The following is a 15,239-nucleotide window of genomic DNA, read 5'->3' as shown; positions in this document are numbered from 1 at the left end:
ACTAGCTGAGCACAGTCCTCCAGCACACCTTCACTAATGTCATCAAAACTTTGGCCTCTATGAAGCCTCAAGTAAACATGAGCTGACGACATTTTATCCACGTGAAACCTGCATCAAATGAAAATTACTTTTAGCAACTTGGTCGTGTATCAACATACAGAACAAGAAATTAAAATGCTGAATAGGTGAAGCTGCTAGAGTTCATATAAAAGAAAGGAATATTCAAATTAGAAGAAACAAACACCCTATACATGTCTAAACACATCAAAAATTGACATTATCAAGAAAATAATGAATAGAAAATAGACAAGATGTATCCATAAGTTTACCCATAAACCTTAGTTATGGATAAAATTACCGAACAGTAAAAGAAATGCGCAGTAGCAGCATATGATCAACAGAAAAGCTATAAAATTCATTTAGTTTGTTAAAAAAAAAAAAAGAAAATCATCAAACAAGGAGGTAAAAAACACCAAAGTTTGAATATAGCTAACACAGCATGAGAGGACAATAGATATGCTGAGGAACAGCCAAATACTTAAATAGGGGTGAGTTCAGAGCTACCAGTATACCCATAGGTATTACTCATAAAAGACTAATCAATAAACATTATCAATATTGGATCATAGCTCTCTTGAGCTACAAAGATATTTCCAGAAAAAAAAATTGATATAGCAACTGCATAATCAGGCCAAATTACATTTCACAAAATGTTTTTAAACATCACCACATTTATATTTTTCTTTTTTTTTTTTTTTTGTTTCAGAACATCAAGGCCCAGCAATCATAGGAACAAAAAAAGATTTATCTCAGAAAAGAGTATACACACGAAAACATTTCTAAGCTCGTATCATACATAACTCTCCGGCAATTCTTCACAAACATTTCAGAATCAAAGTAACAACATATCTCTTCTGCCAAATGTTTTTAAGAAAACTATTTGAATGAAGAAAACTAATACCGATAAATTATACCAGAGATAAGAACAACAACTCAACGCAAAACTCAGCACAAAAAAATAAATTCAAGTGAAATCATCATAAACAAAACTTGAGCAAAGGTTGACCACCATTTCCTTCTCGTTCATTCCCATGAATTCACCACAATTAATTAATCAATAAACAATAGATCATGACATAACAAAACATCTGACCATATAAACAAAGAGAACAAACCTCAAAATTAGATTAAAAGCCCAACTAATTAAACAATTGAGCCATCCGAAACTAAAAATCGATCCGAGCTATAAGTTCAGGAAGAAGAAAAAAACGATGATCCGTAAAAATCGAGAAATCTTTGTTGCGGAAAATAAAAACGAGCTTACCAGACGTCTTCAGGGAAGCCGTACTTGATGAGCTCCTCGTTCTCGAACTTATCAAGCCCCATGAAGATTGTGTAGTCGCCAGCATCAGGTCGGGCCTTGAAGTAGAACACCATCGCTTCGATTCGAGAAACGAACCAAATCGAATGGAGATCGAATCTAGGGTTTCCCCCCTCTTCTCACTTCCCCTATCTCCCCTCTCTTTCCCTAGAAGTTTACGAAAATTGAAGAAATCGTAACCACTCAACTCACGCGACTATTAAATACATAAAATAACCAAACCAGCTGACACCTTTTTTTCATGGGTTGCGTTGCAAAAATCATTTTTTCCAAAACTAGCCCCTCATTTATACAAATCTTACGTTTGATGCCTAAAACAATTTAATTCCAATTGGTGATGCTCATAGATGACTCTTATGATGATCCGAGTAGAGATCACTTGGAGCAACGTGTATTGAAGTTGTGTTGTTAACAACATAGCCAAATCTAAGGATGAAAAAGTACCTCTCCGGAACAACTCAAAAAAAAGTATCTTTTATAACACAAAGAACTAGAGGAAATCAAAGGTGAGAGACTACAAAACTCAAAAAGAATTCATCGCATTTTACAACAAGTGTAGAGATCCATCCAGAGAATTCTATTGATACATAGAGATTTAATTTTATTGAATCCCTTCCTCAAGGCATGCCAAACTTTGACAAGGCTGTTTCAAATACGGTTGTGAATGCCTGAGACGTACTCTGCTCGTCTGCTTTCACTTTTATCTGAGCTTTGGCGGATGAAGTGTTTATGATACACTCAGCAAGATAGTTCGATGGTTCTGATTCCTTTTGGGCAAAGAAGAAGAATTTGAAGTTTGGAGATTGACCGCCCGATGCAATACAGTGAATGGAATGACTCTGCATGTGTCTGATAAGTGATTGTGGAACTGTTAAGGCCGCGATTCCCTGGGGATTCACAGAACACTCCTGCACACCAATTTAAGAAAGTTACAATCTCTCAGCAGTCAAAATCCCTTAAAAGAGTTTTATGAACATATGCACTTAACAGTGTAAGAAATGCAGGCAATATGTTCATGAACCAATGTTAAAAACGCTCATGCTAAGTTAAGTATCTTGACAAAGGAGGAAGAAAAGCCAGTTAAACTGTCGTCGTTCATAAGGCTAGAATGTAGTTGGAACCTGAAAAAGTAGTATCGCAAGGTAAAAGTTGCGGGGAAAAACCTGCGTTAATGATAATGGCAATTGGCGCCATTTTTGTTGGAAGGCGCCTGGATCTAGAGCAGCTCTTGGGTTTAGTTTCAAAAGAGGTGGTGATGGTGTTGGAGCAGGAGCTGTTGATAAACCCAAACCTAGGAGATCATCAAAACCAAAGCTTGATTGCGGGGTAGTTGCGGATGTGGCAGGGCCGGAGATTGCAAGCTCTTGCATTTGGGAGGTTATATTAGAGGAGTTTTCTAATGAAGGAGCCGAGTAAGCGGAACCATTGTTACTGGAAAGTCCTTTATTGTCATCCTTCTCGTCAATACCTAGAAGCAGATCCTTGTCATTTGCCTCATATTGCTGAGCTGGAACAATGTCGCTGGAAGCTTCAGGTGTGATGGAAATATTTCCAAGTTCGTCTGAAAACTCAAAGGGTCCTCGGTGTTCCTTATCCGTGAACATGTAAGATGGCTGCAAGAATTTTTGAGTTTTATTACGAAAGCAANGGCGCCATTTTTGTTGGAAGGCGCCTGGATCTAGAGCAGCTCTTGGGTTTAGTTTCAAAAGAGGTGGTGATGGTGTTGGAGCAGGAGCTGTTGATAAACCCAAACCTAGGAGATCATCAAAACCAAAGCTTGATTGCGGGGTAGTTGCGGATGTGGCAGGGCCGGAGATTGCAAGCTCTTGCATTTGTGAGGTTATATTAGAGGAGTTTTCTAATGAAGGAGCCGAGTAAGCGGAACCATTGTTACTGGAAAGTCCTTTATTGTCATCCTTCTCGTCAATACCTAGAAGCAGATCCTTGTCATTTGCCTCATATTGCTGAGCTGGAACAATGTCGCTGGAAGCTTCAGGTGTGATGGAAATATTTCCAAGTTCGTCTGAAAACTCAAAGGGTCCTCGGTGTTCCTTATCCGTGAACATGTAAGATGGCTGCAAGAATTTTTGAGTTTTATTACGAAAGCAAATAAAGAACACCTCTGAATAATAGTTGCATACTACTACATTGGTTTTGGCAGTAAAGTCAGGAAATATACCTTCTGGTAGATCACAGAAAGGCTGTTAAACTCGTCAAATATACGGTCTTTGATTTCACTGCTTTGAGTGTCAGCAAAGACCGAAACTGCCTGTTTTGGAGGACTAACAACACGTTCTGCCACGTGTACATCGTATTGCAGAACCCGATAGTAGAACAAGGCACGGTCATGAACATCCTATACCAACAGTAAATGTTGAATAAGTGATCTAATGGGCCAATGGTTTCAAAACAAGAGAATTTTGGAAGAGAAGACTGAACGATACCTGGTGAAAATCAGCAACACCTGCAGCTAGAGCTGTTCCTAGGGCTTTCTGAGTCTCAGGCGCTCTCTTGAAAAAGCATTTCATAGCTGCAGTTAAGAGATGCAACCGAACCTGCTCAATGGCACAAATTGAGAACATAGACTAATGAGTATGCCCGCATTCTGACGCATACATAATTTCAGTACCAAGGAAAAACAGAAAAGTAAAGCCTAAATACCTCAGCCGAATGCTCTTCCTCCCAATTTTCTATCAGATTCTCCAAAATATAAGGGGCATCGCTCATGTCCTGAGCATATTCACCCAACATCCATATAAGAGCCGCCTTGCCTTTCGGTTCCTGGATATTTTTGCTGCTGATACCCCCAACAACAGAAATGCAATCATGGCTCCATTGTGGATACTTCCTTAGAAGGTCCTTCACAAGAACCTAGAGGAGGAACCAGAAAAGTGGATTCATTATGAAAATTTAAACAATATAAGTATCAATGAGATGGCCAATTGAATAGTTCATATGATAGTTTACCAAAGTTTCAGCAGTCACATAGTCCTTTTCCATCTCCAGAAACTGAAGAAGTCTATCAACAATCGCATTTACATCATACTGTTGCAAAGCAATCTTCCCAACTGCCCGAATTGACTCCCTCGCAATTGCAATATCAACATTTGCAGCATACTCACACAGTTCCGTCACTGAATAGGAAAGAGTACGAATTAGTTAAATCAAAGAGCCAGAAAGAAAGGGTTTCTCCCTCCAGATTCCATATTGACATAGTTTAAGATCACTACCAATTTCGTAAGTGTTGCTCTCATTTGCAACAGCAGTCAACATCTCAAGCTTCAACTTTTTGACATATGACGGTTCATTGTACTGGCAGTAGAAATGCTTATAGTCTGTGGCAAAGATGAATGGCGCACGAACAACCAAAAGATGAAGGTGGCTCAAGATTGCATATGATTGCTCTGGACTTCCAGAACTGACGAGAGTTAGAAGTGGGGATTTAATACGCTCATATACCTATACAAGATCATTTGGCATTAGTTAGACAGTGATTATCTTAAACAATAACAAATCAGTGATGACTATGTTTGTTAATATCTGATTTTCAAGCTTCCAGACTATGATGCCAAAAGTAATATAATGCTTCATTATTTGGAAAATGTAGAAAATTAGAAACTATTTTACAAAATTATCATCAAGAAATTTTGCATATAACTAATTTTATCAGGAATATTTTTCCATGGTTAAGGATAAAGGAGATGGACTTTGAACCTGTTGATGAACATCAGTCATGGAGAGCGTTAATTGTAAAAACACTTTGACTGTAGCCAAGACAACAGCTCCATTGGCATGCTGAAGTCTGTCTTCCAACAGATTCATAATGTCAAAAATATCATTACTATCTGACGGCACATATTTTACTGCCAACTCAAGTATAAGACATTGTGCCCATTCATTAAAATCCTTGATCCTGCAAAGAAACACCAAAATGGTAAAACTTGCTGCTATCTTCTTAGATACCACTACAACAACAAGGTACACTGATATACAATGGAAGGAGGAGCTTAAGGACATACCGATTCAAGAAATAATATATAACTGGCTTGCTAAGCAAGGATTCCTTCTCCCGGCATGCTTCCTCAGAGTGGCTTGCTTCTATACTCCAAATTTCTTGAAGCGCAGACAGGCAATTGGCAACTACCTGACAGCATATTTTATATCATAAGAGTACTAATCATAAATAAACAGTTGATTTGCTAGCGAGAGTCTATGTCCANAGAACTGACGAGAGTTAGAAGTGGGGATTTAATACGCTCATATACCTATACAAGATCATTTGGCATTAGTTAGACAGTGATTATCTTAAACAATAACAAATCAGTGATGACTATGTTTGTTAATATCTGATTTTCAAGCTTCCAGACTATGATGCCAAAAGTAATATAATGCTTCATTATTTGGAAAATGTAGAAAATTAGAAACTATTTTACAAAATTATCATCAAGAAATTTTGCATATAACTAATTTTATCAGGAATATTTTTCCATGGTTAAGGATAAAGGAGATGGACTTTGAACCTGTTGATGAACATCAGTCATGGAGAGCGTTAATTGTAAAAACACTTTGACTGTAGCCAAGACAACAGCTCCATTGGCATGCTGAAGTCTGTCTTCCAACAGATTCATAATGTCAAAAATATCATTACTATCTGACGGCACATATTTTACTGCCAACTCAAGTATAAGACATTGTGCCCATTCATTAAAATCCTTGATCCTGCAAAGAAACACCAAAATGGTAAAACTTGCTGCTATCTTCTTAGATACCACTACAACAACAAGGTACACTGATATACAATGGAAGGAGGAGCTTAAGGACATACCGATTCAAGAAATAATATATAACTGGCTTGCTAAGCAAGGATTCCTTCTCCCGGCATGCTTCCTCAGAGTGGCTTGCTTCTATACTCCAAATTTCTTGAAGCGCAGACAGGCAATTGGCAACTACCTGACAGCATATTTTATATCATAAGAGTACTAATCATAAATAAACAGTTGATTTGCTAGCGAGAGTCTATGTCCAAACTGCATTCAACCAAACAAAATTAACCTGAGCATCTGAATCATGAAGCATCAAACTTTTCAGTGTTGGAGGAAAATCGGCATCAATGCATGTTGAGGGTGAGATGTGATAAAGCTTTAGTACTCCAGTAACAGCGATGGTTCTCACATAGCTGTTATTGTCCTTGAGCCCGCTCCCCAACGGACCAACAAGATACTCGACAAGGTTTGGCACTCGTAAGGAACACAAGCTCCTCAGAGCAAGCCCACGGATCATAGGATCCTCATCTTTGCAATCCCTTTGGAGAAAATTGATAGTCAAAAGTGAAAGATCAGGATTACCCTTTGCATAGTTTCCAACATAAAGATAACACATCTTCTTCAGGACAATGTCTGATGTTGCTGAGCACATAACCATTTCCCCAAATACAGATGAGACGTCAATGCCAATAGTCATGTACGATATTACTTTCTTGTACAGGTCACGTTTGGAATCATCAACTCCTGGAGCTCTACTTCCAGCTAGCTGGCGGAGCTGGGTTTTTAGATCTGACACTTCACTTTTCCTGATAAATAAAAATTTCTAGTTTTAGTTCACGCTTCCATGATTAAAGAGAGATCAGATCATCGCACATACGAAGTAATAATAATCTAAAGGCAGAGAATTTAAACTAATGGCCGCGTCTGATTCCACATTATAGCTATCTTTGACATCAATTAGCTCATGAGACATCTTAAATCTAGATCCGTAACATAGGAACACTATAGATCAAATAATTTGAGAACTAAGGAGCTGACCGACCACGCCATGAAAAGAGATGATCGAATTATAAAGACTGATTGCTGCTTTTTTATCTTAAGAATGTAGCGAAACAAGATAAGCAGAGCGAATAGTTACCCTGAAGGTTGGGACGGTGACGGATAACGCTGCGAAGCCGCCGGAGGAGCCATGGCTAATAGGATTGCGATTCAGATAAAAATAATTTTTTTTTTCACGCGGTGAGATCCACCGGAGCATAAACCACGAGATGTCGCCGATCGAAGAGGATACCACCGAGATCAGAAGCACGCGCTGCTATAATTGAGAGAGATTTTGGTTCACTGGTTTGAGTCTCTCGTCCCGTGCTTGGAGAGGTGGAAGAGAAGATGCCAACGACCCAATTTTGCTATGTACTCCTCTTACTTTTTGTTTTCTTTCTAATTTACCCATTTGTTTTTTTTTTAATTTCTAGTGTTTTTAATCAAGAAACAAAATAGAGTGGTGAATTGATACAATCGTTGAAATAGAGCCGGCGAATTGTAAATAAGGAAAGTTCACCTAGATTACCACCAAAACGTTGCGTTTTGCCACGGATATTTTGATTTTCCCAAACCTTGGCCTCCTCACTCCACCAGCATCCGTAAGCTTAATCCATGGCTGCTCACAGAAGCTAAAGAGAAACAAAACAGATATGATTTTAGCGCAGCTTCCAAGATTCCATCTCTCAATCCTCGCGAGACCCTCATTCTCGCTCTCTTCTTCGCAATTTAATTTCCTAAACCCTAAGCCGCCGGTTACAGTAGCTCGGACCCTTTTCTCATTCGCGTCTAAATCGAATCTCGCCACTGTCGAACCCATACCACTGCCTGTCTCGGAATCATCCGATCTAGATGATGCTCCTGTCGAGATTTCGCTCGACAAGCTTTTTATTCCGCCTGAGACAGATGTATCCGGCGACGACCCGGCGAGTCTTACGGCGAGGATACTGAAAGGTTCGAATATAGTGCTGAGCAAGTACGCTAGGGACGCACAGGTGGTTCAGGCTGATTATGTGAAGAGTAGTGTCAAGACGGAGGATTGTCCGGCCGATGGTTTGCCGGAGTTTGCGCTTGTCGGGAGATCCAACGTTGGGAAATCGTCGCTTCTCAATTCGTTGGTGAGGAGGAAACGCCTTGCCTTGACTTCTAAGAAACCTGGTAAGCTTAGTTTTTTTATTTGCTAAGGAATCACATCTTGGAGACACAGTGATCAAGTTAGTTGTTAGTGTTCATGAGGAGATTGTGGAATTGAAATATTGGTAAAGCAGTAAGGAGAATTAAGTTTTGTTTTTTTTTGTTGGAAGCTTAGGTTAGTTGATTGATTGAAGTGATTCCCTTATAACCGGGTCTCTTAGAACTAGTCCACTCTAATCCTGGGGCCAACAGCTAGCATTTGAATTCTGTAGTGGTCAAGTTAGGCATCGAGTGGGGATTAATCAGTCTCTAGAGTCAATCAATATTCAATAGGACAGAACCAAGAGACTGCCTCACTTGGTTAGATTGAACAGATTTGCTTTGTAGCATCGGCATTTGTTGGTTCCTAGTACTCGTGAAGATGGGATACTGTTGACGAGGATATGATCCAATATATGGCATCACAGGATGGCATCGTTGAGTAATGTGTTTTTGCTCGACCATGCTATGGTAATTTCACGAAAATGGGACTTGGATCTCTGTAGTGTGGAGATTTTGGCTTGTTCATATGATCTGTTAGATTTGATAATGCTTATCAAGTTATTGTACTAGACTAGATGAAACTGGGATCAGGGGAAGAACCGTAAAATCTGATTTGCTTATGCACATTGGGTAAAGGGAAGAAAAAATTGTGGATGGTAACTGAAAAATCTGGATTCTTAGCTGGTTCATTGTTGAGACTGCTTAGAAAGGTTGATAGACGTGATCGTATAAGTGGAAACTGATAGGCATCCATGTCGTGCTTGTACTTATGCTACATGTAGGTTGGTTATAATTTATGGTAATCTATTCTACATGTAGGAAAGACGCAATGCATTAATCATTTCCGGATCAACGACAAGTGGTACTTGGTAGATTTGCCTGGCTACGGGTAAGTTTAAGTGATATTATTTTGTTTTTTCATGCCATACCCCCTTAAAACTGCTCTGGCCAGTCTCTGTCTCTTCTATTTCTTTTTATTTTGTCGGATACAATTACAGTTTCTGCCCCCAATGAATTTTGGAGTATTTCATTATAGAAAATTGAAAGTTATACATTTTATGTATCCAGGTATGCATCAGCACCGCATGAACTCAAACAAGACTGGAACAAATTCACCAAAGACTATTTCCTAAACCGTTCAACACTGGTCTCAGTGTTTTTGCTAGTTGATGCCAGCATACCTGTAAAGCAAATTGATCTCGATTACGCTAGCTGGCTTGGTCAAAACCAGGTATAAAAGGACCTAAACCTTAACACCCAACTTAAACCTATTAATTAGACATCATGATCAAGAATTTTACTCAATATGTCATGTCTCCGTCGTATCTATATCTTAGGTTCCAATGACTATGATATTCACGAAATGCGATAAGAGGAAGAAGAAGAAAAACGGAGGGAAGAGACCAGAGGAGAACATAAAGGAGTTCCAAGACTTGATCCAAGGGTTCTTTGAGACAACACCACCATGGATTATGACCAGCAGTGTGACGAATCAAGGTCGGGACGAGATATTGTTGCATATGGCTCAGCTAAGAAACTACTGGCTCAAACACTAAGAAACCCGACCCACACTTCTCCATTTTATTTTATCTTTTGTAGGAAGAAAACTTATATAACAGTTAGTGTAAAACAACAAGAAAACAGTTAGTGTACCAATTACTTGAGCACTGTTTTTATTAATTCAACGCTGAGATTTTGTTATAGTATTCGTGGTACAATTCATCGGCCCCTCCATCTAAATCGTACTCCAAATCAACAAAATTATCTGTAAATATCCGGTTTATATAGATAAAGATATGACAATTAAACAATTTGCAGGGATAGTTCAGTTGGGAGAGCGTCAGAGTGAAGATCTGAAGGTCGTGTTCCATCCATGTCACCGCAATTAATTTTATGGAAAAGAACAAGACCAAAACGACGCCGTTTTAATTTACACAGACGACGCAGCCCAAAAGGTCTTTAACCCACACTCTTATTAATGAAACGACGCCGTTTTAATCTACACAATAGACGACGCAGTCCAAAAGCCCTTTAACCCCAACTCTTATTAATGAAGACAAAATACTATTATTCTGTATTCCTTTTTATAAAGGTGAAAAGCATATCTTAACTTGTTGAAAGATTTTAAAAACGGTGGTGTTCCGGAAAAACAAAACACATTTAACAATTAGAAACACATTCAACAATTAAAAAATGTGATCTGATGATATGCATAATGCATTGGTGAATGCAACAATCCCATAAGAAAGGCTTAGAGCTGCATGTAGAGGAGAATTGTAAATTTTAGAAAAAGATTTTGACTCGTGAAAGATGAGGACTCATGGTAGCCTAGGTAAGTCTTTAAAAAGAATCACTATCTGTTGATTTTATTGTCCGTACAACGTGAAGAAACACTTGAAGGTTAAAAAGACTGTTTCATTTGTTTTACATGGAAAAGGTTGTGTTGCTAATGAAACTATCAATGAAAAAGATGAAACTATTATATCTAAATTCTTATAAAATATGTTTTGTCAGCAAATGATTTATAAATTATATAAATCTCATGAGGCTTGTCGATGGCTTTGTTAAAGACACCATCTTTTTTCATTCATGCGACAGTATAACAAACATTAGAACGTCTCTTCTACATGATTTTGAATAGTAAAGTGATCTTAAAACAATAGAATAGATAGATAGATGATCTCCACTCTCCAGCATTTATATCACAAAGTGTATTAGCGAACGATATGATTCTAAACAAATTATGACTTTTAAGTATGTTGAAGATATGATTAAAATTCCCATAATCTTTGTTTTCGGTTTATTGATAAACCAAAATATATGATAACGGTTAGCATGATCATACCCGTATCTTCCAGATTTGGTATTTATCTCAAAAATGGAAATTAATTATTTGGATATTACACCGTGCATTATTCAATTTAAAATGGTATTTTAAAAACATATGATGTTTTTTGTATTTTATACAGTACAAAAAATTGTGACGACCAAAACAAAACAAAAAAAGTAGAAAATATTTACGAATCATATTTAAAAAGGGAGTAAACAGATAGAAAAATCACAGACTAAAAAAAAAGAAAAAGGGGGAATGGGAGAGAAGAGAACGCTATGATGAACTAAAATTACCGTTTTCTCTGGAAAACTGCAAACAATCTCCGACCAAAATTGAAATTGCTTCGTTTGAGATTTTGATTTTGAATTGTGTTTTGGTGATGAACTTGAGCGACAGATTAAACTGGGGGACGAGACTGTAGTAAGTAACCCGTGAAACGAGGATTTAGGGTTTTCTTTTTTTTCTTTTCTCCCTCTGCGATAAAAAAAAAAACCTGGGTTTCGTCAATTTCTCTTCATCTTGACCTAATCGAACTCGCGTTGCTTCTGATTTCGAGCGTTGGTTTTTCTCTCCGGTTCGAATTTGTTCTTTCTTTCTTTCTTTCTTGTTCGGTGGTGGCTTCGGAAAGCTGTAGTAAACTCATCTCTTACCTCTTCAGTGTAAAGGTATGAACACGAAAGCTTATCTCAGCCTACATTGTATCGAATGCAATTCTCGCTTTCTCTTTTTCTTTTTTTGAATCGCCTTTTTTAGCTGACTTGAACTCGATTATCTAGTATTCTACTTGTTGCTGTTGGGAGATGATGATTTCAATTCAAAGATGAATGTCTTTGCCTTCTTTTTACCAGTGGATCTGATAGGAGTGTTTTAGGGTTTGATTGATTGGGAATATATATGGGTAGATCATTGATTGAGACTTGATTCATGGGACTGATTTGATTTTGATTTAATCCATCATCTTATGATTGTGTTTTCCTTTTCTGTGTCTTTTGGTGTTTAGTATTTAATTAACTCCATGATGATTTCTTGCTCTGCACAGAGAATGGAAGAATCAATAGGATCTGAAGGCTTAGAGTTTAAGTGGGGTAAAAAGAAGAGTGTTGGCGGTAGAAATAAAGATGTCCAGTTCTATGAATCATTCACTTATGACGGCGATGAATACCATCTTTATGACTGTGTTTTAGTTGGCAACTCCAGTGAACCAGACTCTACTGAACCTTTCGTTGGCAAGATCATAAAGATTTGGGAACACGCTAATAAGCATATCCCAAGGAAAGTCAAACTTCTCTGGTTCTTTAGACCTTCTGAGATTTTGCCGTATCTTGAAGGAGTCCCAGATGTTCTTGCAAATGAACTGTTTTTGGCATCGGGTGAAGGTCGTGGTCTTGCTAATATCAACGAATTGGTAACTGATTCTTCTTTTGCATACTATGTTGAATTTTCATTCTACGTATGACTTGTTGAGCATGGTTTGGCATTTTTATTATTGATATGCATCTCATATCATGTTGCAGACAGAGTTTTACTGTTTTTCCACTTTTGTTTTGTTGAATATCGTATTCTTTGCAGTATGATAACATGTTCTCTGTTCACCAAAACATGTGGTTCCAAGTAGCTTTTTTGTCGTCTTTTATAAACCTGACACAGATCTCACTTCAACATATAGCCGCACTCTCTTCTGAAGATTCCCCAACTGAAATGTGTAGCAGTTAGTTTTGTTGGTTTCTATCGTTGTTACAAGTGGTCTCGATATATTTACCTTTGCATCACTGTTTTTTGAAAAGGTTGTTTTAAATTATGTGCCATTGTGCGTAGTGCTAGGTATTACTTAGTAAATCACACCTGCTTGAATACTGATATAACATTTTTCCACTAGGAAGCAATCGGTGGAAAATGCTCTGTTCTATGCATCTCAAAGGACAAAAGAAATCCACAACCCTCGGATGAAGATATCAACTCATCGGACTTCGTTTTTCGCCGAGCATTTGATGTTGGAAGCTGCAAAATTGTGGATACGATAGATGATAAAATTGCTGGAGTTGACGGTACAGTTTGTTTGATCTCAGTTGTTAGCTTANCAGTTAGTTTTGTTGGTTTCTATCGTTGTTACAAGTGGTCTCGATATATTTACCTTTGCATCACTGTTTTTTGAAAAGGTTGTTTTAAATTATGTGCCATTGTGCGTAGTGCTAGGTATTACTTAGTAAATCACACCTGCTTGAATACTGATATAACATTTTTCCACTAGGAAGCAATCGGTGGAAAATGCTCTGTTCTATGCATCTCAAAGGACAAAAGAAATCCACAACCCTCGGATGAAGATATCAACTCATCGGACTTCGTGTTTCGCCGAGCATTTGATGTTGGAAGCTGCAAAATTGTGGATACGATAGATGATAAAATTGCTGGAGTTGACGGTACAGTTTGTTTGATCTCAGTTGCTAGCTTCGACATTCTACTATGTGATCAATTGCCATCTTGATTCTTTATTTACGTAATATCTTATTTTCACTCTAATTCTTGCAGTTAAATTTCTCTTTAACAGAGCGTGTTGTGAGAAAGAAGCAACTGCTGTGCAGAAAATTAAAGCAGATGGGAATTCAGATAGTTTGAAGCCAAATGGTCCTTTAGCTAGTGATTCGGTTAGGAAAATTGAAGACAACTCATTTGAATCGTCTGACTGTAAAGAAGGCCGTAAAGGTGGCAAAGAAGAAAAAGAAAAAGGTCACTATCAACTGGCTACACCAAGATCTACACTTGCAGAAGAAAGGTCTAACAAGGATTCTGGCTTCAGGGGAAATCATTGTGATGGCAAAGCTCAAGAAAGTGAAGTTAAAAAACAGTTAACTAAACAAAAATCTATGCCTGCAGAAGAAAGATATCGTAACTCTTGTGAAGCTTCTGGCTCCAGGATTATTCATTCCACTTCCAAGAAAGCTCAAGTAAATGATGTTAAAAGACAGTTGAATAAACAAAAATCTTTGCCCACTGAAGAAAGATATAGTGAAGAGCCGAATGGATTGGATGACAGGCCTCTGAAGAAACAGAAACTAGATAGTTCTGTTACAGTTCCTGTTAGACGGAATACAACCATTTTGCAGCACATTACTTCTGATGGTAAAAAGGATACATCATCTTTTAAGAGACCTAGAGACAAAGCGACTATGGAGGAAGTCCCTCCTGAGAAGCCCAGCTTTGTTAAGAAGCGAGATCCGGGAGTGTCAGTATCTGAAGGAAAAAATACAAAAATTGTAACTGAAAAAGTTTTATCCAAGAAGTCCAGCTTTGGACGTGCTGAGGACAAGTTGTTGGCGGTTGATAATGTAAGAAATTATCAAGTAACTGAAGTGAGCCGAAGGCCGGATGCTGTAAGTTTATATTTATTATGCAATTCTTGCGATATGATTTGGTTTACATTGGTTTTGAACTGGCTGCTTAATGAGGTTTCAGTGAGAGCGTGTTGTAAGATCTTTAGATGCAAGGATGTGGGTTTTGTACGAACTCAATTCTAAAAGTAGCAGTTTTGTTGTACAGTCCTTCACTATGTATGTTGTAGTGTTGTAGTGATGTTCTGTCATTTTTCTCATCATATTATGGTGCTTGTTAACATTGAGGTTCGTCTGACAGATTTTTGTTTCCTTCTTATCGATCCCAGGAAAAAATTAAATGGTTCCGGAATCTCGTAAGTATTTTTCCCTTCTTTTTGCACGCCAGTTTCTATAAATGTTCGTTTTGGTTGCCTTCATTGTTCGTGTTTGACATACTTGTTCTGTGTGATGTTAGTAGGGTGACCTGTTTAATTCTTTCATAGTGAATTTTTAATGACGCGTTCATATGCTTATCATTAAGTACTTTTTCTTCTTGATCGTTTCTATGTTCTTGAAAGACAGTTGTTTACAATGACATCTGCACTCAAATTGTTTACTGAATATCCACACCTGTTATTTTTGGCTGGCCATTGCAGACTCTTCTAGCTAGTCTGGATGGTTATCAGATTCTGTATGTCGTCGTTTCAGAAATTACCTTTTGGGTTCACCTTTGGACTGAC

At 37.9% G+C, this 15,239-nt stretch overlaps 3 protein-coding genes across 4 annotated transcripts in view; 2 read left to right on the top strand and 1 right to left on the bottom strand.

The window, feature by feature from the left end:
- On the bottom strand, positions 1,837 to 7,518 carry LOC104705416 (beta-adaptin-like protein A). The gene is made up of 11 exons (XM_010421419.2): positions 7,283 to 7,518; positions 6,434 to 6,950; positions 6,207 to 6,331; positions 5,902 to 6,100; positions 4,612 to 4,840; positions 4,349 to 4,515; positions 4,043 to 4,252; positions 3,826 to 3,936; positions 3,561 to 3,737; positions 2,545 to 2,994; positions 1,837 to 2,289 (listed from the first exon to the last, which is right to left on the bottom strand). Exons 1-11 carry the CDS (start codon positions 7,333 to 7,335, stop codon positions 1,999 to 2,001), a joined length of 2,529 nt encoding a protein of 842 aa, XP_010419721.1. The 5' UTR covers positions 7,336 to 7,518; the 3' UTR covers positions 1,837 to 1,998.
- Positions 7,744 to 10,064, top strand: LOC104705415 (GTP-binding protein At2g22870). The gene is made up of 4 exons (XM_010421418.2): positions 7,744 to 8,340; positions 9,178 to 9,247; positions 9,427 to 9,589; positions 9,696 to 10,064. Exons 1-4 carry the CDS (start codon positions 7,836 to 7,838, stop codon positions 9,912 to 9,914), a joined length of 957 nt encoding a protein of 318 aa, XP_010419720.1. The 5' UTR covers positions 7,744 to 7,835; the 3' UTR covers positions 9,915 to 10,064.
- LOC104705413 (protein ANTI-SILENCING 1-like) overlaps positions 11,424 to 15,239 on the top strand; it is a 6,958-nt gene continuing 3,142 nt past the window's right edge. For both annotated transcript variants that reach the window (XM_010421417.1, XM_010421416.1), the window contains exons 1-5: positions 11,424 to 11,856; positions 12,231 to 12,596; positions 13,068 to 13,236; positions 13,718 to 14,559; positions 14,847 to 14,873. In XM_010421417.1, coding sequence (XP_010419719.1) covers positions 12,234 to 12,596; positions 13,068 to 13,236; positions 13,718 to 14,559; positions 14,847 to 14,873 — 1,401 coding nt within the window. In that variant the 5' untranslated portion in view covers positions 11,424 to 11,856; positions 12,231 to 12,233. The remainder of the gene's footprint in view (positions 11,857 to 12,230; positions 12,597 to 13,067; positions 13,237 to 13,717; positions 14,560 to 14,846; positions 14,874 to 15,239) is intronic.

This window comes from Camelina sativa, chromosome 8 (assembly GCF_000633955.1).
Source record: "Camelina sativa cultivar DH55 chromosome 8, Cs, whole genome shotgun sequence".
Taxonomy (NCBI): Eukaryota; Viridiplantae; Streptophyta; class Magnoliopsida; order Brassicales; family Brassicaceae; genus Camelina; species Camelina sativa.
Note: the sequence above shows the minus strand (reverse complement) of the source record. Positions and strands in the feature narration are given on the sequence as shown.